Raw genomic sequence first — 25,533 nt, 5'->3', positions numbered from 1 at the left:
GTATGAGCGGGGATGTTGTGCGCGTTTGTTTGTGTTTACACGGCGCGCGCAGTACACAAAACCGCACGTCAGGCCCCCGGCGCGCGGCAGCATACGTGGCACACAGCGGCTGCAGTACCACCTAGGGGGGCTCGCGTTAAATCGCGAGGCATTGTGGGGCGGAGGCGGCCTTCTCCGTTGAAGCAGCCAGAAATTCTTCCAAGTAAATAACGGGGGGAGGAACAGTTTGAGCACAGCTTGCGAGAAAAAAAGGCAGCTCATCAGCACTGTGGTGGGCCTTAACTATTACCGATAAAGAATATGGGACAGGAGGATCTCATGAATACAGCCGAGGACGTGGCAGACCAGGTAACTTCATCTCAACATGTCAGTTAGAGGCTAGCCGTTACCAGCGCGTTAGCTAGCGATGACTAGCCTGCTAACTAGTTTGGACTGGCAGTGTAATGGCAGGAACAGAGAAAAGTGAATGACTCAACTGGCGTTTGACGGGTAAAATTATGGTTGTGCGCCAGTTAACGACGGGTGGTCGACGACGTGAAGTTGGCGTTTAAACCAACGCGGCGGCCGGTTGACTTGTGTTGAATTTGCATGACAAATGGTCGAGTTGTCTTGTGCAATCATGTGTCCTCTCCTGGGTAGCGTTAATAGTTTCACCCAGGGAAAGTGAACTTGACGTTTAGCCACGAGTAACCTGTCTAAAACGTGTTATGATAGCTGCCTGCCTGTTTACCATTCAGCTCATACACGCTATTTATTTAAGCATGCCGTCTGTAGCCATCGGATTTAACATTTGGAGTGTTGAAGGAAAAAAAAAAAAAACACTGACCTAGATTATAGGCTACTTAGCTAACATTATTCACCTCTGTTGTGAATTTGCACCCTGACCCTTACTGCTTAATGGTTTAGGAATATTCAATAGCTACAACTTGGAGGATAATTGCAGTTTCCTTGCCTTACATGTAGCTTTGCAGGACTGTTCTACCACATATTTCCTATGACAACTGCGCTCTTGCTTCATTTACTGGAACAGTTCACACTCCTAAGAAAAGGGTTTTTGCTCTAGATGGTATTAGGGGATGATATCTGCTTGCTCTTTTGATGGTAATCTCCTGGGAAACCTCTGTTCTATAAGATGAGCTGAGTGGGAGTACCATATCTAGATCAGATTTCAGGTCTGTGACCCAGGTTGTGGAGCAGACATGAAGGAAACCCTGTTACTGCAGTTGTGCTTAAACTCTGTCCCCAGGGTAATTCAGTGGTGTTGTCTTTGCCGTATTGTTGTGTGACAGTGTCATGGCCTGTGTTTTTGTTGTACAGGTCAGATTTGCTCTTAGAAGCTATCCTTGGAAGAATGCAGTCAGCTCAACTATCCAGTCTTGGTGTCATGTGTGACTATGTTGTGCTGCAGTTGATAATGCATTACTTCTTCTTGATCTGATGATTCTTACATTCCTACTATGAGTGTTGTTTCTGTTGCATATGGAAACTGAAACATCTAAACATATGGCCACCGTGCTTGGTGTATATGAGACTGTTAGTCAGTTTAAATCACCTCACCTCCTCACTAATGAATTGTGAGCAAACACGTTACTTACAACACTGTGCAGAATGGTCTATTTCTAGGCTGTTGCTGCAACCTCAGGCTTGCTCTGATTGGCTTCCAGCGCCTCCATTCATATACCAAATGCCAGCCAGTGTAGGAGTTGGAGGACTCTGATAGGCTACTGAGGTCTGACTGTGCTGATGTGGACTGCCGAGGAGGCGGGGCAGGGGGCAGGTCACTGCTCCTATACTGTGTCATTGTAGCATCTGAAGAGCTCTTCATGAACTATGTTCGACAAAGAATATAGAGCAGTTGGGGGGGGGGGGGATTTTTTTAGACAGTTGGCATGATTTAACCCCAGAAGGATACAAAAATCCCCATGTGGCTCCAGCAGGGAAGCTTAGCCTTATTTCTGTCTGGCTATATGTAGACCACTGCAGAACTTTCACCCTGCAGATGTTTGGCCCTCTTACTCTTGCTGAAATGAGTCATATTACATTCAGCATAATTTCCACTGAAAATTATTGGGTTTACCTTGTAATTTTTCATTTAAGATTACGGTTTACACATCACAGTAGTCAGAAAGAATTAAAAACAGCAAAAGAAAAAAACGGACCTTTTTTTTATGTGTGTGTCTGTGTGTGTCTGTGTGTGTGTGTGTGTGTGTGTGTGTGTGTGTGTGTGTGTGTGTGTGTGTGTATACACATATATATTTGTAGCCCATATATTTTTTAATTATTTCCAAATGGGCTCTTGGCAGATTTTGGTGAAGCCCTGTGAATGTCTAATCCTAGTTCTGCTTTGGTTGACAAACTTAATCACGTCCACTTGTTTCACAAATACATTCCTCCATCTCTCTTTTCAACTCTCAGTGTGTGTACTGGCCTCCTCATTCATGCTCTTTGCTCTTCTTGTGTTGTCCAGTTCCTGCGGGTAACCAAGCAGTACCTGCCCCATCTGGCACGTCTGTGTCTCATCAGCACCTTCCTGGAGGATGGCATCCGCATGTGGTTCCAGTGGAATGAGCAGAGAGATTACATTGAGGCTACCTGGAACTGTGGCTACTTTCTGGCAACTTGCTTTGTGCTGCTCAACCTCATAGGACAGCTGGGTGAGTCATGGGACACACAGTCAGATGAGGTTCTGACTTGAGGGTCAGATATGAATCCATACTGTTTAAAAGTTGCTTTTCAGTCATTGAATGCATTGGACACACAAGTTTTTGTGACAAAGATAAAGGAATAAAGCCAAATAGAAGAGCAAAGGAAATAGAATATTTTTTAACTTGAGCTGAGAAATAATCATATGCAAAAAGTGAGTAGATGTTGGTCACTATTAGTGGTGTAAAGATGCATTGACACATTGTACACTGATTCAATGTTTGATGTGCAATTCAATTACACAGTGTCTCGACTATTGACTGTGTAGCTTGTTGAAGAAAAACCATTGTAGTCCAGTCTAGGAGTTTGCTGTAATGGTGTGAGTTTATTGAAGTATACTGGCACACTGGTGAACTGACCGACACAGAGGGTATCTGGTACGGTGAGCTGACCAAGAGCAATGTCAGGGGAAGACCTTTATACAGTGAGTACAGATGGTATGTAAATAGGCAGATAACAAAAGGTGAGGGAAGGTATTGAGCATGTTTACATGCACACCTTATTCCTGTATTAACTGGAATATTCGCAATATTCCGGCTGCACGTGTGTCATGTAAACACGCACCGAACCCGATTAAGGTCATATTCCAGTTGGAGTGAATTCCGAATAAGACGCCTATACGCGTGCTGCTGCCCCCTGCGGCTGAGTGTCGCATTACGTAAGAGAGTGGAATACGCCGAAACAAGGGGGCATGCCAAGTAACATGTAAACGGAATATTCCAGTTGCCGTGGCGCAGTTACCTTAACCGGAATATTGACCCGAACCAGAATATGGTGTGCATGTAAACGTACTCATTGTAAGACAGTGATCAAGGTATTGTAAAGGCTGAATTATGCTTCTGCGTAAGAAGAGCATACGGGGGTTGTGCGAAGCTTACGGGGGTTGTGCGACCGCCGCAGAGCCTTGCTGCGCGCCTCCCAAAAATTGTAACTATGCGGACCTTACGCAGCCCCACAAGAGCTGTGATTGGTCCTCCAAAGTACATCATTTCCGGCATTTTGTTGCAACCGGCATCACATCCTGTTGTTGTGCCGGCCGGCAGCGCCATTTTTAAAACAACTGTTGTGTCTCGACTCGTCGGTTGTGTTTGAAAACTTTGGAGAATGCTGGATCTCGCGGAAGAATGCCTGGCCAAGGAGGTGCGTAAGTACCCGCACCTATACGACTCGTCCTCTCGCCATTACAAAGACGTACAGAAGAGCAGCGACCATACGTCACAGAGTCTACGTTGGTGGGTGGAGAATTGCTCAGTGTGTTTCGCAGAGGTATGTTGGACACACACGCGCTGCAAATCCATGCTTCACACAACCCCCGTACGCGGAAGCATAATCCGGCCTTAAGGCAGTGGTCAGGTAGGGTGTGGTTCCGAATGGGAACAAAAGACATGATAAGTGTTCATGTGCACGCCCACAGGATTAAAGGCCAGGCCCAGACAACAGGATGGGCCCGTCAATAGAGTGGTGAAGTCCCGCCCCTTCCGGTGGGCCCCCATGGGACCATTCGGAGCGAAAAAAATGAATGGTGTTCAATGGACAGAAAATAATAATTTTCTGGTCCCCCTGTCGTTATGCCATGGATTACACAAATGTTGTTTATAGGCTTAAATAACAAATTTTCATGTCAAGAGTTTGACCGTTTATTGCGCCATTGTTCAGTTAAATGCTGTTGAGAAAACACAATTAGAAAGACTACATACTGTGTCACGTATGTGACGTCACGTCATCGCCGTTTCCCTCCATCCAGATTCAAGTCAAGATGCCGGTGTGTTTTGTTCCCGATTGTCCGCGTCTCCAAGGGCCAACGGAGCGCCGGGCCGGGCGGGAGGGTGAGCGGACCCCGCCGTCGGGCGGAAAAACTCAGAACCTCAAAAAACTCAGTGCGGAGCAGATAAATCGCCATGTCTGTTGTAGGCTTCCAGTGCGGGTGGTGACGTATATCATTCGCACCGAGAGCAGTGAAGAATTGTAGTTCACAAAGCGGGCTCACACAAAACCTAACATTATTAATATTCTTCGTGCTAAATTGTAGTCTTCTTTGCGTGAAAAATTATCTTTAAATATCACAAACAACATATGTGAAATCCATGGCACAATTCAAACGGGACCAGAAAATAATTTTTATCTACCCATTGGATCGCATTCATGATTTTTTTGCTTTTGAGGACCCATGTACCGGAAGTGGGTGGGCGGGACTTCACCACTCTGAATCAATCAATCAATCAATCAAGTCTGAATCAATCAGGAAGTCTGAGCCGCCCAAAATGTGTATTTTCCTTTCACAATTCACACTTTTTTTTTTTTTTTGACCGCATTAGGGTTACATCCTTTTCAAAGACAAGACAGTACCATAATAATAACGGAGAATTAAAGAAAAACTGCTTAGTCAAAATCAATCTCAATTTTGGACAGGAAATTGGAAGTGTTCCTCTTCCAGTTGAGGGACTGATTGTATTGTAGTGGAGTACATGATTTTTAGTAGTTGATTTAGTGGCAAAAGAGTTCAAATTCTCTTGAGACCGGTGATTAGAAGACTAATGACAACCAGGATTCCACAACCAAATATCGCAAATTCAAAAATTAAATAACCCAAAGCCCCTAATTTTCCCTTGACCCAGTCAAACAAACTAGTGGTGGAAGGGTTATGTAATGTCTTTGCAATATTTGACATATGATTGGTTATTTCTTGCATAGTGGCATTATGGTCTGGTATAAAGGTGCAACATTCAGTTCCAATGATGGCGCATGTTCCACCTTGGGAGGCCAGTATATAATCCAGTGCAGCACAATTTTGTAGTAGGAGCGATTTTGAGTCATCATTCTTATGGCAGTCATTTCTTGCGAGCGCATGGATATGCCTTTTGCGGTAGAATTTGCAAGATTTTCAACTGCATGGGAGAGGTCTCTTATTTGGTCCAAGGATGCCATGACTCCGTAGCTTGGAACGAGAGCCCCAAAAATCTTGTCCATGGTGTTTGTGTATGTGTGTAGAGGTCTCTCTTGACAATATGAACCTCGGGTGGCGCTGTAAGGACTCTCATGGCTGTTATTACGTGGCTCAGGCCACATATTCCAGACCATCCCTTTTGGTAGATATTCATAAGCCTTCGTTCCACAAATCCAGTATACACCTTTTGGTAGTGGTATAGAACAATGATTGATCTTGGTGGCCAAGTGATCAATAGGGCTGGATGATGAATATGGTCTGGAAGAAGCGTATATGGAGTCACATTTGGATGTTCCCAAGTGGATGTTTCCTTTCCTTCAGTGCACCATTTTAATGTTCTTGGAACTCTTGTGAGGGTGAGAGGGGTAAGGGTGCTGCAGGAATAACAATTGGCATAAAGTTGATCACAGTGTAGTTGTCTGGTTTGTGGTGGGTTAGGACAAGAACAGTTTTTATAGGAGGAGTTAAAGTGTAATATGTGGCAAGAGTCACAGGGCAAAATAGGCAAAGCCATCAATGGGAGTCCTTCTGTTGTACTGTGTGGAATGAATCCACATACATAACAGTTTCTGGGGTTTGGGCTATTACCAGCTAGCAATTTTGCCAGTTGAAGATATGTGTTAGTTGAGGGTTGTGTTTCACTTGCATCAGTCACCTTTCCTTTCTTGGTACCCTGCAAGATCCTGTTTGTAATATCTGTTCTGCTCCCCTGATATCTGTGAGTGGGTATGGTAGACCTCTTCTTCTGGGACTCCGGTGCCTGCGCTGCTCCCCTGTTCCTCTGACGACTGTCTGTGAGCTGGGGAATGTTGGGCCTCTTCTTCTGGGATTCCGGTGCCTGCGCTGCTCCCCTGTTCCTCCTCCGACTGTTTGTGAGCTGGGAAATGTTGGGCCTCTACTTCTGGGACTCCGGTGCCTGCGCTGCTCCCCAGGGGAGGAAGTCCATCCCAGGAATGAGGCCAACATTCTATGGTTCTGTAGATGGTGATGAAGAGGATCCACCACCCGAGGAGGGACCCTGATGATTTTTGGTACATGATGGAGGAGGTGTCTTCTTACAGTGAGATGCATGGATCCAAGTGGGACGACTCTCACACTTGCTTGCTGTGTTGGTGGTAAGCAAGACGTGTTGTGGCTTGGACCACCAGGGTTTCAGGGCGTTCTTCCGTCGGAGCTCTCGGACACAGAACCAGTCCCCTGGCTGGATGTCGTGGGACGATTTGTCACTCTGTCTGAATTGATGCTCTGAGGAATGCCAAATCTTGGGACAATGTCTTTCAGCAGGCATTTCAGTACTGATGCGGAGTCCGGCTTCTTGCAAGCCCATGCTTCGGGCCAGTTTGAAAACATATACAAGAATATTATCACATCCATCACATTTTGGCATATGAATAAAGTCTATTTGCAAAGCTTCAAAAGGTCCCCAAGGGGGAGGTTGTGCCGACATTGTGGTCTGTACTGGTTTCCCTGGGTTGTGCTGTTGGCAGATCAGGCATTGTTCACAGTATTGTTTTGCATAGGATGTAAATCCCGGAACATACCAGTCTTTCAACACTGTTTGACACATCCCCCCTTTGCTCACATGTGACATGCGTGCTAGCCACGGGTACAAGGACTTGGGTGCCACAACGTGGCCGTCGTTGTGGACACAAAGATTATTTACATATTTACAACCATGAGAAAACTATGACTTCTGCTCCTTCACATCAGCAGCTTCTTGTAGGAGAACCACATCATTAGGAGAAGCAAAGTCATTAGCGGGTATGGAAAGACAGAGCTTTACATGGACAGGAACACCAAATTTGGCAGCTGCCTTGGCTGCATGGTCAGCCATTGCATTGCCTTGTGAAACAGGGTCATTGGATTTAGTGTGGGCCTCACACTTTACAACAGTAATAGATGAAGGTAACTGGCCTGTATCTAACAATTCTCCGATCAATTTTCCATGTTTGATGGGTGTCCCCGAGGTGGTGATGAATCCTCGGTTCGTCCACAGTATACCAAAGTCATGCAAACATCCAAAAGCATACCTGGAGTCAGTTTTGCCCTTTTGCAAGGTGACTCAGCTACTTGGGCGGAGCTTGAGGGTGGCAGGGCAGCATTTCAGTAATTGAGAAATTATCACAGATTGCATACCCTGCGTACGGCACTCCATTTTCTCTATAAGCAGAGTCATCAGTATAGAAAATGAGGTCAGGGTTAGAGAGGGGAGTTTCGGAAAGTCCAGGATAAAGTTTGGATGAACATGAGATGACATCCATATAGTTATGGGGTCACCATCATCTTCTGTAGACAGTAGTGTAGCAGGGTTAGTTACAGCTAGATATGTAGGACTCCCTCCAGCCCCCGCAGCTCTTACAGTTTCTTTAGATGTTTTCAAATTGGTAGATTCGGTTGGTTTTACAGTTGAAAGGGAAGCTCCTGTGTCTACCAGAAATGTTGTTGATTTTCCATTTATGTCTACCATTAAAGGAGGTTCTTCATTGGTTTCTGCCAATTTAATCAGTGGAGCTTGAATCACCTTTCCGGTTGTTTCAATTTGGTTGCTGTCCTGACAGCTCTATTGACTGTGCTGTGGGGTTTGTTGGTGTTCCATCTGGCTTCTCAATGGAGGTGCCATAGGCATGGTAATGTTCTGGGAGGGTCTATGGGCAGTTTCTCATCCAGTGATTCGGCTCACCACAATGGAAGCAGTTCTCATGTCGTTTGTTTGGAATGGCTGAGTTGTGGCTTTGATCATGATGTTGGTGATTCCTTGGCCCATGCTTTTGGCCCCACCTCCCTTTTTTTGAAGGTTCCTCTGCCACTGCGTCCTCCTCTGGTTGCTCCGCCTGTGTAGTGAGACACTTGAGCAAGCATTAGCGTTTCATGCAAAATCAATCTGCTGTACTACCTCATTGTGACCTGCAAATGCTATGACACTGTAGAAGGCATGCGCTTGCGGTGTGATTCTTGCAAATTCAGTGGGATTGTGGGGAATTTTACAACCGTGAAACACTTTGTCTTTCAAATCATATCTCTGACTAGAGAGATGATGAAGATCTTGGGTACTCAAAAATTTAATCATCATCAGTGCTGTCATCGTCACTGGATTCTTTTATCTCTTTCACAGGATAAAGGTTTTGGATTTGATTTTTTTTTTTTTTTTTTTTTATCTGCGTTGTGTTTTTTTTCCCCTTACAATTTAGCTATTATCTTAGAGGACTCAACTAACTGGCTGTTCAGTTTATTTTCTATCTGCGTTGTGTCTTTTCTTTCTTCCAATTTTGCTATTATCTTAGAGGACTCAGCTAACTGGCTGTTCGGTTCATTTTCTATCTGCGTTGTCTTTTCTTTCTTCCAATTTAGCTATTAACTTTTCTTTTTCCTTTTTTTTTCTTTTTTTTTTTTTTTTTTTGATCTGTAAGCGAAGCTATTTGAGATTCTGCATTTCGGTACCTACTTCCTACGCCTACATTGAACAGGATCACAGGACTCTAACCTCGTCTTTCCTATTCAGATAGAATCACAGGACTCTAACCTGGTCTTTTCTATCCTCAGTTTCTTGAATAGAATCACAGGACTCTAACCTGGTCTTTTCTATCCTTAATTTTCTTAAATAGAATCACAGGACTTTAACCTGATCTTTTCTACTTTACTTATTTTTTACTACCTCTGTCACCTAAATGCTAAACCTATTTTTCACTTGCTTCACTTGCAAATTCAGTCTAGAAAAGTTGATTAATGAAAAAAAAAGTGAGCTAAAGCAGTTTAAAGAAGGCTTTATGATCATGTAACACATTGTGCCAAATATGTTATCTGAGTCATCTTGACAACAGGTTACTAAAGGAGATAGGAATTGTGGTATCAATTATGTGAGGGATTGGTCAGAGCTGGAGACGGCTTAAAGCACTGGCTTCAGTGTGAAAGGTTATCCAGGCTTGCATGACAATTACAAATGTCTGTAATTGAATCAAGAACCTTGAATTATGTCCTTGAATTTCCCTTTGGTAATCGTGTAGTTCTTTTGCATGTTTATTTGACATTGTACTGTTTTGGCAATCTTTCAGTTGCTTTGTTGACTCATTCTGTTGTTGTGTAACTGCTGAGTAATACTTGTAGATCATTACATAGCACATGAGATGATGACTAAATATTTCAACCTATTAACCTATCATTATTTTTGTATCTGTGAGATAATTTCCAGTTTGTCTTCTTCCTTATCTTGATGCAGGCTTTAGGGTTGAAATGTGTTAGGCACAGTTTGTAATATTTTATAGTAAATAGGCTGATAGACTAAAAGCTTTCTAATGAGTTTTTGAGTGCATTGGATCACTTTCTACAATTGTTTCCTCTTTGTTTCCCCGGACTACAACCTTTTTTAATAGAGCACCCAGCTGTATCTTTAACATCTTAAGTTAAAACATTTTCAAGCGTCTTATCTGCTTGTGAAACTGTGTTTATGGCCATCACATGGTGACTAGAAAGTGGCCAGTGGCCACTTTATTCGACACATCTCTGTCCTCTAGTCCTCTAGTGAGACAAAGTGCTGTGGCCTGAGGGTGTAAAACATGAAGACGGGTTTGAGAGGTTTATTTGCTGTTCAACGAAATATTAAAATGGGTACCATGCTTAACTTAAGGCATTTTGAATGTCATGTGATCACTGGCATAAAAAAACATCCAGCACCAGTCCTGGGTTCAAAATCACCTTGGCAGTTAGGAGAGGTCAGAGGAGGATGGCAAGCTAATAGGCAGCCCACATTACACAGGTCAGCTCAGTTACAACAGTGATGTGCAGAAAGGCATCTCAGAAATTCTTGAAGCGGATGGACTTTAAGAACAGAAGATCATGCCAGGCCCCCTCTGTCAGCTAAGAGCAAGAAGATGAAGCTGCAGCAGGAAATTGAAGGTGGAAAAATATTGCGGAGTCTCTTGCCAACTTGTTTCTGTTGCAGCATACTGATGTCAAAGTCAAAATGTAGTGTAAACAGGACAAATCTGTGGATCCATCCTGCCAGGTGTCAGGGATACAAGTTGTTTTTGGCGGTGTAAAGGATGTTTTCTTGGCTCTCATTAGACCTGTTTGTACCAACTGAGCATCGTTGGAATGCAACAGCACTCTGAAACATTGTTGCTGTCGAGGTGAATCTCTTTGTGGCTTTGAGGTGCTTTTTTTTTTTTTTTTTAATTAAATGTATGCTATCAGACACTAGTGCGGCATCATCTCAGTGTTGGAGGTAAATGATGGTTTACTCCAGCTGCTCAGTCCTCAGATCTCAATCCATTAGAGCATTCATGAAATGAAGATGGCTGTGTAGCATGCAGGCTCTTCTGGCAAAACAGCGGCTATAAGCTCTTGCAAATAATACAAGAGGGCAAAAATTATAATAAAACTCTTTATTCAAAACTTTTGTCATTTTCAAAGCAACACACACAGACCAACATGAGTCATTCATATAGTAAACACTGAACTGAGAAATGGAAAGCAAAAATACTGAAATTGAATCATGGTCAATTCAGGTTAACCAAATAAAGCTTGAGAGGGTGTCAATCCTGAAACCAAGGAAAATGAACAATTAAAGAAAACTGAATCACAGCTGTTATGGCAGTAATGGTAATAACATTCCTAGTTCCAGATTAAGTCTAAATATTCTAATATCAGCTTCTCTAAATCATCTTTTCTTTCCTGTGTTTTTGCCCTAACAGGTGGTTGTGTCCTCATCCTCAGTAGAAATTTTGTACAGTATGCCTGCTTTGGATTATTTGGCATCATAGCGCTACAGGTGAGAACAGCAACATTTTCTGCTTTCATTGAAATATGAATCAGTGTTTTATTTTGGCTGATTTGGAATGTTTGTCTTGTTTTCCTCCAGACCGTTGCATACAGCATTTTATGGGACCTTAAATTTTTGATGAGGTAGGTTTTGTTTAGTCAATAAATAAATAAATGTTCAAACTTGTTCACCGTTGCCATAATGCCAACTTAGGTTTTAGAGGTGGACTTATCTGTTGGCCACTGATCATCTTGATAAATTTTCCAAATAGGTCATTTTTGACTGCTGGATCAGGATAAGAGGCAAAGACCATAAAAAAAAGTATAAGCCTATTTGTGCCAGTAGAAATAGCGTTGCGTATCTGTCATTGACAGTCCATTTCAGATGGTGTGATAATAGATTACGACTAGCTTAATGTACTGGACAGAAGGCAGATCTTATGCTGCCTTTTTATTCTCTTCATATTCCACTAGTGGCAATAGGTGGGTATGCACCTCAGTCATGAAGCACACTGATTTGTTTACAGATAGGCCAGCTACATCATGCGACCATAAGAACAAACATGCATGTGCCAATATTAGCATTGGCACCAGCTGTATTGAAAGTTTACTGTCTCAAGATGTTCAAGTCTTAGCAGAAACTGAATAAAATACATAATTTGAACTCGTACCTGGATCACCAGGCTTATCAAAAATCATATATGCTTTTCTAAAAAGTACTTATTAAATTTTGCATTAAAAATGCTATTTAAACCTTTTGATTGTCACAGCATTTATGACATAGCATTATTGTTACCTTTCTGTTTGCATACCATAATGTGCTAGGCTAGGCAATAAATAGATTAAATGAATTAATTTACTTTAATGTTTTAGATCAATGCAAAAAGTGGCTGAATCGTAAAATATAGATTTTTACTTAGTGTAATGTTATAACAGCCACTGAAAACTCACCCTAACCACTAACCCTGACCCACTCACCAGTCATGTGATCATGCCAACAAAGACTTAATTATGCAAAACATGTGCAAAGGTGGCACACCCCAACCTTTCAATTGAACAAGGACAAAATATGCACATTTCACCTGTTTATTTGGTTCACATCACATTAGAAAAATGCTTATGCATTTTGGCACAGATTTAATTTTTTGGAGTAGTCAGTCAAAAATCAGTATTAAAATCTTGAAACCGCCCGTGTTTAAATTTTTGGATTTACATGTAAAAATATAATACAAATAGCCATCCTTTTTGTACATTTCCCTCCATATAAGGGGAGTTTTACCTTGCCACTGTCGCCAAGAGCATGCTCAGGAGGGAATCTGTTGGGTTTCTTGTTTCTGATAATTTGTAGAGCGTGGTCCTTACCTGCTCTACCTGTAAAGCGTCATGAGATAACTTCTGTTGTGATTTGACGCTATATAAATAAAGTTTGATTGATTGATATGCAAACATTCAAACTTATGGCAAAAGACTAGATTCAATTTTTCATTTGATAATATTTTTGGACCCTGTTTAAACATGGACACTCATCCTGAATGACATTTAAATACGTGGTTTGTTCACTCCTTCACTCCTCCACTGCTTCTGTGACAGCACTGTCCAAACTAACTTTGTCCTCCATGTCTCCTCTTGAAGAAACCTTGCCCTGGGAGGTGGTCTGCTCTTGTTGCTGGCTGAGTCCCGCTCAGAAGGGAAGAGCATGTTTGCCGGAGTCCCCTCTATGGGAGAGAGCTCACCAAAGCAGTACATGCAGTTGGGAGGCAGAGTACTCCTAGTGCTCATGTTCATGACCCTGCTGCACTTTGACTCCAACTTCTTCTCTGTGAGTATCAACAACACTGACACAGCATAACCTCTTTGGCCTGCTCTTAACATTTCCTACTGCAGTGCCTCCATGGTTCATGTTCATGGCTACAGACAAAATACACCAGTGAACGTCTAGCACTGAGAGTTAATTTACAGTCTAAAACTAAATTTCTGCTTCATGTCCACCAGGAGCCTTTGTAATCCGTTGGCAACAAGCAGCATTGACAAGCATTTCCAACTTGTTTAATATCAAAACACCCCCTAATGTTTCTCGTTTCATTTTTTTTCTTTATTTCTCAACCATACTCTGTTTCCTGTGTAATCTTGTCTCTGTACCTTTTATTTATCTAGATTATGAAGCACTTTGTAAACTGTCTATTTGAAAACTTTGAAACAGATGACGTTATTATTACTACTGTCTGGCAGAAGTTTTAATCTGTGTTTAGTAATGGGACCTATACAGTGTCCCTTTTTAAGGTAATTTAACTCATTGAGTCCACACGGGGCTTGTAAAGGAATAGTTTACCTAAAATGAAAATGCACTTGTTCACACCACTATGCTGTTGAAAACTCTGAAGTTTGTAAAAAAAAAAAAAAAAAAAAACAGTGCTCGGGCCCTAAAAAAAAAAACACACAGCAAGTTATTCCCCTTAGTTTCATTTTCACATTCCCCCAAACTGCTGACTTAACAGAAGTTATTTTTTTCATTTTCATTCTTTGTTCAACCTTTAGCTGTCATACATTTTTCAAGCACATGCACAACTTGTCCTTTCAGTGTTAAAGAGACAACAGCTATAAATTCTTTATTGCCTAGAGTTGCTTGATATTGCTACAAAAAAGTTCAGTGGAACAACTTCTAGTTAACAAATTAATAAAACATCAAAATGGGCCTGCACTTAATTCTGCTGCTGCAACGGTGGAAGTCTTTTGCCACTCTATTTCCAAAATAAAGCAACAATATGTTCCATCCAATAAGCCATTTTACTATTTTGAGACTAAAAACATTTAATTGGGCCTCAGTCACCAATATCTCCTAAGTTTTTTCTTAAATATCTTCTTAAGAAAGGCCCTAAGAAAAGTCTGTGTTGAATTCATGTCATGTTTTTCAACTGCAAAATTGTTTTCACCTGTATTATTATCCCATTGTTCTCCTAAGTTGAAAGCACATGCCAGTTGATCCTAATTAGCATAGTTCAACGCTGCAGGGCAATGTGCAGCAGTGATGCATAGAGCCTGATCACGTTGACAGAATTCAAGAATGCCTTAATCAAAGTCTGAGGAGGGTGGAGCACCTGACTCCAGGCATTTAAAATACATAAAATGCACACATTAGATATTTAAACGTCAGATCAGTGATGCTAGATTGACATCAGCTTCCTTGTGTTTTAGATGCTTGTGGAAGGCATCTGACCCACAGAAACTGAATTCATTGAACTGAGCAGAAATTGAACTGCCAATTCAATTTCTACAGTCTGAACACAGTGTTTCACAAGCATTTACATAAAACTGAATAAATCCAATAAAACTTAAATATACCCCCCTGTCCTTAAGTCCTTTAGTAAGTGAGGGCATCACGTTACAACTTTGTTACTGTCTTTCTGTAAAACTACATTAAATACAAATCCAATAAAAGGGGAAGTTAAGGTTGTAACTGTGTTATCGTAAATGTTGCCCAGCCCACTCAGTTTAGTTCCAGTATCTTTCAGACAGAGGCGGTAGTGGTTTTCATATGCCATCATGTAAATCAAAATTATGATACCACTTATTAAAAAAATTCAACCCCAATAATCATCCAGGACAGATTCCTATGTCAGATCCATTGTGCAGTCATTTGGCTCCAAAACACTTGGATTAAGCTGCACAAACTGTTTGTAAAAATCTGGTCACTTAAAGGTTTTTTTGTCAAGCCATGAAAAGATGGCCTGGTTAACTTCACTTGTCTGCAGTTAACCGCTTAAATCAAGTTATTTGTGTGTTAACTTTGTACTATATGACTTCAGGGCTCGAGACCATAATGTCAGTCATTACCCAGCTCGAAGATAACGGTCACATACAGTAATTCATCTAAAAACCTATAGAGTGGTCTGGTCATTCACTTACCTGGTTGAACTTTTCTGTCCTGCAGATCCTGCAGAACATGGTGGGGACTGCCCTCATCATCCTGGTGGCTATTGGCTTCAAAACCAAGCTTGCAGCGCTGACCTTGGTGGTGTGGCTGCTGGCTATCAATGTCTACTTCAACGCTTTCTGGACCATCCCAGCCTATAAGCCCATGCATGACTTCCTCAAGTATGACTTCTTCCAAACGACCTCGGTCATTGGTGGCCTGCTGCTGGTAGTGGCACTGGGGCCCGGAGGTGTGTCCATGGATGAGAAAAAGAAGGAGTGGTAGGAAAGGGGGGTAAAGTGAGAGGATTGCACAGCACCACTACCTTCCCCCCCACCAGCCTGGACACAAAGACCCTCCCTCCCTTCCAGCTCCCATCTCCAGGGTACATGTTTTTTTTTTTTCTTTTTTTTTTCTTTTTTTTTCACCTACCATATCCACAGCAACCACCTGTCTCATCAATGGACACTCAGTGTCTTTTTTTTTTTTAAATTTTCCTCCCAGCTGCTGTTTTTTGTTTTGTTTTTGTTTTGTCTTTTTAGTTGAAGCTGATGATACTGGATTTTTTCTATTCCTTACATTTATATCCCCAGCAAGAGTTAAAACAAACAAACAAACAAAAAAAAAAACAGGTTTATTGAATAATTGTCAAAGTGCAAGGTAACTAACTCATGGATGAAGGGTGGAGTTAAGGAGGAAAAATATATTTGTTCTATGTGCGGATGGAATGAATATAGCATTGTGTTTTATGGATGTTATATCATGACGTGTCATAGATAACCGGCATATTTTGTCAATAAAACTGGCAAAGTGGAGAGAGCACATCAGTTTGCGTTCCCCCATGGATGCTAATCTTTTTTTTTCTGCTCTTATTGGATATTGGAGTATGTGAGACTTGCTCACCATATCAACCTGAGACCTTGGGCACTGATTCGACAGCAACACGCTTTCACTCTCTAGGTTTTCATCTCCCCTCTCTCTCAGATGCCCTAGCCTTGATACGTCTATACATGTTCAGTCTGAACTGACTGAAAACTGTTTGTAGATGGGGAGTTGAATCTGGGGGGGATGTGTACATTGTATACTAAGTGGTGGATTGAAAATCGCAACACAGTTGTTAGCTCCAGGACTTATTATTGGGCACTTTGTACTGTACGTCTTTGGCAAATGCCTAACTAGTGAACTGTATATGATCGGGGACAATAGGGGGAAGCTCAACGTTTGTGAAACGCCATATTCTGCGATCTAGAAAAGCAAAGAGGACTAAGCAGAGTCAGTAGCCACCTGGACTTTGTCTTTGCTCAGTGTTTTTTGCCCTGTGTAAGAAAATAAAAAAAAAAAAAATTCAGTGTATTGATTTTTCAGAAGTTTATATTGTATTTTTGATCATTTGTTTTTTTGATTTTGGAAGTTCATGGCGAAGAAATAAAAATGGAAAAAAAATATATCAGTCTCAGTCAAGGTTTATAGCTCTTATTTTCTCAGTCGTACAGAGATTGGGTTAAACAATGACATGGAAACAATACTGCACATCAAAACCATAAGTAATTAATGTACAGTTTTGACCTACAGGGAGAGGCCCTGTGGGTACTCACTCAAAAACACAAGGTATCAGAAGATGGGCAAAGTTAAATTAAAGTTTTGCCCAACAATGACATTTGGTAGTTATTTGTATGTGTATTGACAGAGGTTTGGTGTGAGGTTGGGAACTTTATGAGCCAAGACTGACCTCTGATGGACTATTGTGGTACAAGTGCAGTTTGCCGGGACATTTCATGATTTTCACCCCTGGTGTTGAAAAAATAAAATGCTGGAAATTCCATCTACAGAGAATTGTTTGTCTTATGGGCTTTTAATTGCCAAACAGATGCATTATTTGAATATTAGTTTTTAGTGTAAAATTTGGGGAATAATTATTAACCTACTTTTCAACAGACATTATGTACCATGCAACCAGATGAGCTGACAGAGAAAACATAATTATTGATTCACCCCATGTTTTTTGAATGCCTCTCTTTTTCTGGACTGTCGAAGTTGGCAAATGCACATGTCTTTAACTGTATAAATTCACATTATATATTGCAATGTGCAGTGTCCGCGTTTTTAAAATTGTAATATTAAAGATACACATGTGAATTCGAGGCACGTGCTTTTGGAACAACTGTGTTTTCACATGTAGGACTATTTTGACCCCCACGTGACCTTTTTTAGCTCACGAGAGACGATTTCAACAGGTGCCAAAGTTTAATTTTCCCAGTTTTTCACATTTTATCGAGTGAAAACTTAATTGCATAACCAAAGACAGAATTCAAATGAAAATATTTTCACGTGGGCAACTTCACACGCTCAGATGACTTTTGGTAAGGGCCATCTGATGCATGTTCTATGAACACATGGAAGAAGGAAAAACAACTTTTAAAATATTTTTTGTTTTATAGTGTTGTTTTATGGCCTATAATGACCGCCTAGAGTTTGCCGTGCTTTTTTTCAAATTATTTTCCTCTCCATCATTGGACTCCAGTCAGTCATTTTCTTAAAAATTTCAATGTAAACGAAATTAAAAACACAGTACATGAGCGGTTGTTTAAACATTAGACTGGAGCGATGGGAGTGTGAAAAGTGCGTGACGTGTGGCAAGGTCGCCCAGTCACAACGCAGCAGAGAGCAGCATAAGAGACGGTCGCTGCTGGTCCCAGACACATGCGGAGCCTGTTCCCTGACGCGTCACAGACCGCAACCTCTTCACACGGCCTCATTGAACCTCTCTTCGTAAGTACTGCTGTTGCTTGAGTTTATTTTTTCACGTTTCAGCCCGCATTTTGTTTCATTTATAGCGCCTGCAAAAGCCCCTCACCGTTTTGCCCGGAGTTCGCGTTCAATAGCGGTTCTTTGCTGTTTACTGATTGTCTGTAGCAGCATTTATTCCCCCCAATATATCAGTACCTATGTCTGTTTTTGTTTTTCGGGGATAACTGGCTTAATAAATAAAAATACGTTGGCATGGACAACCTCTGGAAGAACGACTGAACCTGAAACGCGGTTTCGCCTCACGAAAAGCCAACGATAGAAAAACAAACCGCAAAACCGAAATGGCGTTGTTATATTTTCCCTTGTAGCATGAATCATCGACAGTCGGTATCGGTTCTATTGTTGTTATTATTGTGGCTTTATTTTTATGGGGGGAAATAGGCGCAACACCTGGCGAGCCAGCGGTTTCATCAAGTTTACGCAACTTAGCTAAGCAGTTTTCCCATGCTAGCCGCTCTTCTCTGGAGGAACGTGAGGCAAACATAAACCGGCATTTCATCATCATCCTCCTCCCATTTGGCAGCTGCCACATCAGTATCCCGAGTCATTCATCAAATCACAGATCACACTCATCGAGCAGAGGAGGAGACTCCATCGTGCATGCAAATTTAAATTTGTCTTTGGCCTCAGTGGTCAAGTTAAGTAGGGTAGAACATACAAGAGACATTATTTAACAGTGTCCGCCTGTGTGCCAGTACCTTGCAGAGATTGTTCCTCCCCCAGGCTGGTGATTACAAGTGGCTCCTGCTGTTTTCTTTTTTCTTTTTTCTTTTCTTTTTTTTTTTTTTTTTCCATTGTATCTCCACAGCTGCCTCTTCTGGACCGACAGACTCATCATGTCCAAAGGTACAGTGGTCCTGGCTTACAGTGGTGGACTGGACACCTCCTGTATTCTGGTCTGGCTCAAGGAGCAGGGCTACGACGTCATTGCCTACATGGTAAGGTCTTGGACTTGTGTGTGCAACAGGTGCCTGTGTTTGCAGCCAGTTTTTCTTATTCATTGTAAACCGTCCGCTGCAGGTTACGGCTTGATGAGTGCTGACACCACACAAACAAACAAACAAAAAAAATCCCCTGCTGTGCACATTACTCGTCATGTACAGTATCCATGTGCTGTGGCAGTGTAATTCTGGAGAGTTCTGCACAGTGAAAAACTGCAAAACAGTCTCAAAGACCCATTTGAACTACCAGTTAACTCCAACCAGAGGATTTGGCTTCATAATACCAGTGTAAAGCTAGCTGGATTAACGTTTTGCCCTTAGGCAGTTCAGAATTGCACAGCATGCAGATTTTCCTCTTGTCTAACTTTTCATTCAGTGGTTTGGGGGGCGGGTGTCATAGTCTATAGTTCAATGCTGTGGCACACGAGGTGCAGCCCTCCACGTCTTGTTGGCTTTAGCTCCCCAGGGACACAACAGAAGAAGAATAGCAGGCACCGTGTCGATACATAACTTGTTATTTGTGATGAGATTGCAAAACTGTATTCTTGGGAAACTTGCCAAAGAAAACCTCATAACGTAACAAACAGTGAGATATGTGTAATTAAATAATGCTGCTGATCTCATCTTGTCCCATTTACAATATAAAAGCCATTGGCACAAGTTGAATCAAGCTCAGTCTGCCAGTTAACCTCAGGTATTCATGGGTGGAATGGGTGGGAGTATTCATAACTGTAAGGCTGCTTTTCCACAACCACATCTCTGTTATCTTAATTCAAAAATGTGAGCATTTGTAGCATTTGTATATTGTTTTATAATGCAGGGGCAGTGTGACTATAGATTGTGATTGTATATTGAGTGAAACAATATTACCAGCGTGCATGTGTGCGTCGGTAGCATTCATCCATTGTATAATATAACTCCTCCACAAGCTTTGTGTGAAAACATGTTTAATGGTGCTTTGTTTTTCAGTAAACTGATAAGTGCTGAAATGTCAAAGTCATGCAAAAATCTCACATTTTGTTTGAATCCAATAGGTCACTAAGGATATTTTGTTGTTTCACATGGCCAGTAGATCATTAGTATGTTCCCTCTTTATGTGATGTGAAACATTACCTTGATTTGTCCCAAGTTGAAGTACAATATTATATCTACTCATGTTGAGCATTGCTGACTGGGTAATGCATCACCAGATGAGAAAACTACAGCATGACCTATTCTTTTAGGTATTTTTCTTAAGGCAGAGATTCTCTGAATTTTGTGGTCGCCTCTCAGGGTGAAACAGCTCCCAATGCCTTCAGTGATGTTGAAGTTGGGTTTCTGCTGTGGAGCTTTTTACATCATGTAAACCGGTGTGATCTTGATCACAGGTTGGTGGACTGTAACCCTAAACGCTCAATAGTCTATCAGCTGCCTGTGCTGCTACAATTTCTGCCAACTGAGAGCAAATGTTGTGTTGTACAGATAAAAACATGGATACATATCAGTTGTGCATGAGTATGTACACCATATGGACAAAAGTAATGGGACCCAGCTCTTAATCATGGAATTTAGGTGTTTCATTCAGTTCCATCGCCACAGGTGTATAAAATCAAACACTTAGCCATGCAGTCTGCCTTTAAAAACATTTGTGAAAGAATGGCTCATTGTAAAGAGCTCACTGAATTCCAGTGTGGTGCTGTAATAGTAATGTGATAGAATGCCACCATTGTAGGGAGTCAATTTGCGAAATTTCTTCCCTGCTCCACAGCCACCAGGTGGCAGACCACGTAAAGTTACAGAGCGGGGTCATTAAGTGCTGAGGCGCAAAGTGCGTAAAGTGGCCAATGCCCTGCTGACTCAATAACTGCAGAGCTCCTAATAGGGCTGAACGATTAGGGAAAATAATCTAATTGCGATTTTTTTCCCCCAATATTGCGATTGCGATTTAATATGCAATTTTTTTTTATTTTATCCTCTGTTTTCCCCCCCAAAATCATAATGAATGATTTAAATTTGACCAACACAATATTAGATACATTTTGTATACAATGTTCTTTCCCATAGGCTGGGCCAATTTGTTAGAATTAAATTAAAAGCTGTATGACTTGAAATAAATGACATTTTTATTTCACTGCTCATTACAGAATACAGAAACATAAGAACAACAAATCTGTGGTTTTGCCACTGTGCATTTAAGTAATTTAAACAAAGTCACTGTAAGAAAAAGGTAGTGTAAAAAGTAAAAACACAAGGCATGCACTTTTTAAACACTGTGTGCAAAATTTACAGTCTTAAGAAAAAAAAAATATATGTATCTTACTGCTCCCAAGTCAGTAACACACACACACACACACATACACACACACACACACACACACACACACACACACACACACACACACGCGACATGATAACTTAACATTGGCAAGATGTAATCTGTGCCCAAAACACTGGAGCCTCATCCATTCATTCAGCTGTGCAGCCAGCACCATATTTGATGCGTTGTCTGTCGTGATACAGACATGTTCTTCCTCGTGGAGATCCCAGCTAGCAAGCCCCTCTCTCAGACCGGCTGCAGTATTATCCCCTGTGTGGTTGTCTGGGAAATAGTTTGCTTGTAGGCAGCGAGCTTTGAGGTTGAAGTCCTCATCAATAAAATGTACTGTGAGACTCTGGTATGGCTCAGCTGTGTGGCTTGACCACAGATCAGTTGTCGCAAAAAACTCCACAGTTTTAAGCTTTGCGGCGACTTTATCTTTACACTTTTTGTGCAGCTTCGGTACGGCAGTCTGACTAAAGTATGAACGGGAGGGTATACTATACCGTTTATCCAGTGTATTTATCAATGGCGTGAACCCAGGCTTGGTCACTGTGCTAAGAGGCGCTATATCTGTTGCAATGAGCTCTGTTATTGCCCAAGTCATTTCCCCGTGCCGTTTTGAAGTTTTCTCATACGGGGAGACACTTTCAAACATTTCGGTCAGTGATCCCTGTCTTGAGGTATTTGGCTTGCCAGGCGCACTGGTGCTCGGCATTTTGGCCAGACAACTGTCATATATGGTTTTCTGGTATTTTTTTAAGTGCTGGAACAAGTTCGTAGTGTTATCCCGTGAAGTAGCAACGGTAGTACGGCATGTTCTGCACAACACCTGCCACTGCGCAACATCTTTTTTGAAACCAAAATAATTCCACACCACCGACGTGCTGTTCCTCTTCGAGACTAAAGTCTCACTTGTGTCAGTTTCTGACTGTTCCGTTGAGCCAGAGGCCGTTGCACAACAGGTTAAAGGGCAGGATGAAAAGTTGGTGCGGCTGAGAGCTCCACTCGCTGTAGCTCGCGTCTCGTGACCAACTTATAATCGCGCAAGTTGCAGTTAGGAAATCACGTTTTATCATATTGTGATATTATTGCAAATGCAATTAATCGTTCAGCCCTAGCTCCAAACTTCCTCCTCCTCCTTTGGCATTAACATCAACACCAAAACTGTGTGCCTGGAGCTTCATGGCATGGGTTTCCATGGCCAAGCAGCCACAGGCAAGCCTTTCATCACCAAGCACAATGCCAAGTGCCAGATGGAGCGGTGTAAAGCACGCCACTGCTGGACTCTGGAATGGTGGAAACATGTTCTGTGGAGTGACCAATCACGCTTCTTTATCTGGTGGTCTGATGGACAAGTCTGGGTTTGGTGAATGCCAGGAGAACTTTCCCTGTCTGACTGCATTGTGCCAACTGTAAAGTTTGGAGGAGGGGTAATGCTATGGGCTTGTTTTTCTGGGGTTGGCCTTGGCCCCTTAGTTCAGTGAAGGGAAATCTTAATTCTTGAGGTCACCAAAACATTTTGGATAATTCTCTGTTTCCAACTTTGTGGGAACAGTTTTGGGAAGGCCTTTTTCTGTTCCAGCATGACTGTGCCCCAGTGCACGCAGCAATATCTATAAGGGCATGGTTAGGTGTGTTTGGTGTGAAAGAACTTGACTGGCCTGCACAGAGCCATGACCTCAACCCCATCCAAAACCTTTGGGATGAACTAGAACGGAGATTTCAAGCCAGGCCCTCTCATCCAACATCAGTGTCTGACCTCACAAATGTTCTTCTGGATGAATGGACAAAAATTTCCACAGATGCACCCCAAAGTCTTGTAGAAGGCCTTCCCAGAAGAGTGGAGGCTGTTATAGCTTCAAAGGGGGACCAACTCCATATTAATGCCTATGGATTTAGAATAGGATGTCATAAAAGCTCCTGTAGGTGTAATGTGTAGGTGGCCCAGTACTTTTGTCCATATAGTGTATGTAGAGCATGCATTGTGTATTATAGAAGACACAAAGCAAAGCCATTGCCCATTGCATTTTCCATTTCCAATCTTCTTTCTTTCTTTCTTTTTTTTTTTTCATTTTTGTGAGCATTTCCCAGCTTTATTAGCCTGACTGATGCATTGAGGTCAGGGCTTGTGGAGAGTTTGAACAGGAATAATTTAATAAGACAAGCACCAGGCTGATTTCCTGGAAATCAGAGTGAGGATTTTGTCATGGCTTAACATTCCTGAACAGGTGCATACTGGTGTCACTTCTTCAAATTGTTTTTTCCAGGCCAACATCGGACAGCAAGAGGACTTTGAGGCTGCACGGGAGAAGGCAGAAAGCCTAGGTGCAAAGAAAGTGAGAAACAGAATCACATAAGTGATGAATGCCATAAAAGTTGCAGAGTTAATAAGAACCATTTGTCTCACAGTATCCAGCTAGCACATACTGTTCTGCTCTGTGTTTAACCACTAGCTGGATATTACTCTATTCATAAATCATCATGATTTTTGTCCTAGAAGGACACATAGTTAACCTGTGAAATATGTATGTCATGACTAATAAACAACATGGGAGAACTGAGAATAAGGTAATGAATTCAGGTTAAGATTTAAAACTAACCACATCTCTGCTGCATGTGTAGGTGTTTATCGAGGACCTGCGGGATGAGTTTGTGGAAGAGTTCATTTGGCCTACAGTTCAGGCCAGTGCCATCTATGAGGACCGCTACCTGCTGGGCACTTCAGTAGCACGGCCCTGCATTGCCCGGCGCCAAATCGACATTGCACGTCAGGAGGGTGCCCAGTACGTGTCCCACGGTGCCACCGGAAAGGTAAAACAGATAAACAACCCTAGTCTGAGGGAGGAGTACATTAAAAAGTTATGACTCCATTTCAGTGAACCTTCACATGTCAGAATCAGTGTATATTCAAGAAGGGAGCCAATAAATAAACATAAGTCTTTGTAGATGTTGGAGAATTGTTCAGTGTTGGTGGAGCTTTACAATCTACTAAGTGGCTTCTAGTTAAACTTGATATTGGCACAGCATGTGGAACTGTAATTATAACTGAATTTAAAAGAGCAGAAGACGGTTGTTTGAAGTTCAGAAAAAAAAAAATTATGTAGTAACATTCTGTAGCTCTTAATCTACAATTCTGCATCCTTCAGTTCAGTACAGATTTAAAGTTGTGATTTTTTTTCTTTCTTTCTTTTTTCTTTTTTTTTTTTTTTTTTCAATTTCTTGAACCGAGATTGTCTGAATTCATCAGTTCTGGGTTGTGCTAAATCCCGGTCCCAGCCCCTGTCAGTGTTATCCAGCGGGATCTGCAATATAGTGCAGCAGATACCCTTATCCCTCACTTTTCTTTAACTGTAACATCTCTTGGGACACATATGGAGTTTGAAAGCTTTAGTTAAATATTCTTGGTGTCGTACAGCACCGAATTCTGTTTTTACATGCAGTGTCCATTTTTTGCCTGTAGATGGAGCCATTTACAACTTAATCAAGTCAACTTTTTCTCAGACAATGATGGGCATTATGCTTTGTTAACTGTCTTCAACTGTGTGTGAATATTTGGTTAGTTTTTATCTTTTTGTGAAAGAGAATGGCCAGTCCACTGCCCTGTAGTATTTTTTTTTTTGTTTGTTTCAAACCTTGAAAGTGGAGAGGAACGGTCAAAGAAACACAGGATTCTATGCTCTGGCAGGATTTGATTATGGGCCAAAGGGAGCACATGTGGCTCAGTAACTCCACAACTACCTCTGTGTACTTTGTATCTTTGTTGATTTTAAATTGTCAGCCTTGACTACAGATTAACATTGTTTGGCACTGATCAAACATAGGACAAAGACCTTATTTATTGTGAGGGTGAATGATTTTGCTTTGCTTTTCAGGGCAATGACCAGATCCGCTTTGAGCTCACATGCTACGCCCTTCACCCTGATATTAAGGTGAGTTTCCTCCACTATATGGCAATAATCAATGCTTGCTCCACATGGTACCTGATTAAATAATGTTGCTGCAGCAGAAACTGTAAAATAAAACTCTCCCTTTATCCGGTGTAGATCATTGCTCCATGGAGAATCCCTGAGTTTTACACTCGCTTCCGTGGGAGAACAGACCTGATGGAGTATGCTCAGGTAAAACCTTTTCTACCTGTGATTTCACTCCACACACAGTTGATAGCACCATTCAA

The 25,533-nt window shown here is 41.8% G+C and overlaps 2 protein-coding genes across 2 annotated transcripts in view; both read left to right on the top strand.

The window, feature by feature from the left end:
* The first annotated feature begins 90 nt into the window (after window positions 1-90).
* Window positions 91-16,664, top strand: surf4 (surfeit 4). Its single transcript, XM_030065214.1, has 6 exons — window positions 91-348; window positions 2,468-2,654; window positions 11,335-11,411; window positions 11,502-11,545; window positions 13,034-13,220; window positions 15,330-16,664. Exons 1-6 carry the CDS (start codon window positions 301-303, stop codon window positions 15,594-15,596), a joined length of 810 nt encoding a protein of 269 aa, XP_029921074.1. The 5' UTR covers window positions 91-300; the 3' UTR covers window positions 15,597-16,664.
* A 1,204-nt stretch (window positions 16,665-17,868) lies between these two features.
* Window positions 17,869-25,533, top strand: part of ass1 (argininosuccinate synthase 1) — a 31,462-nt gene continuing 23,797 nt past the window's right edge. The window contains exons 1-6 of the mRNA XM_030065213.1: window positions 17,869-18,080; window positions 18,928-19,057; window positions 23,627-23,695; window positions 23,982-24,170; window positions 25,232-25,288; window positions 25,403-25,477. Of these exons, the coding sequence (XP_029921073.1) occupies window positions 17,884-18,080; window positions 18,928-19,057; window positions 23,627-23,695; window positions 23,982-24,170; window positions 25,232-25,288; window positions 25,403-25,477 (717 nt within the window). The 5' untranslated portion in view covers window positions 17,869-17,883. The remainder of the gene's footprint in view (window positions 18,081-18,927; window positions 19,058-23,626; window positions 23,696-23,981; window positions 24,171-25,231; window positions 25,289-25,402; window positions 25,478-25,533) is intronic.

The sequence above is a fragment of the Myripristis murdjan genome, chromosome 12, assembly GCF_902150065.1.
Source record: "Myripristis murdjan chromosome 12, fMyrMur1.1, whole genome shotgun sequence".
NCBI lineage: Eukaryota > Metazoa > Chordata > Actinopteri > Holocentriformes > Holocentridae > Myripristis > Myripristis murdjan.
Note: the sequence above shows the minus strand (reverse complement) of the source record. Positions and strands in the feature narration are given on the sequence as shown.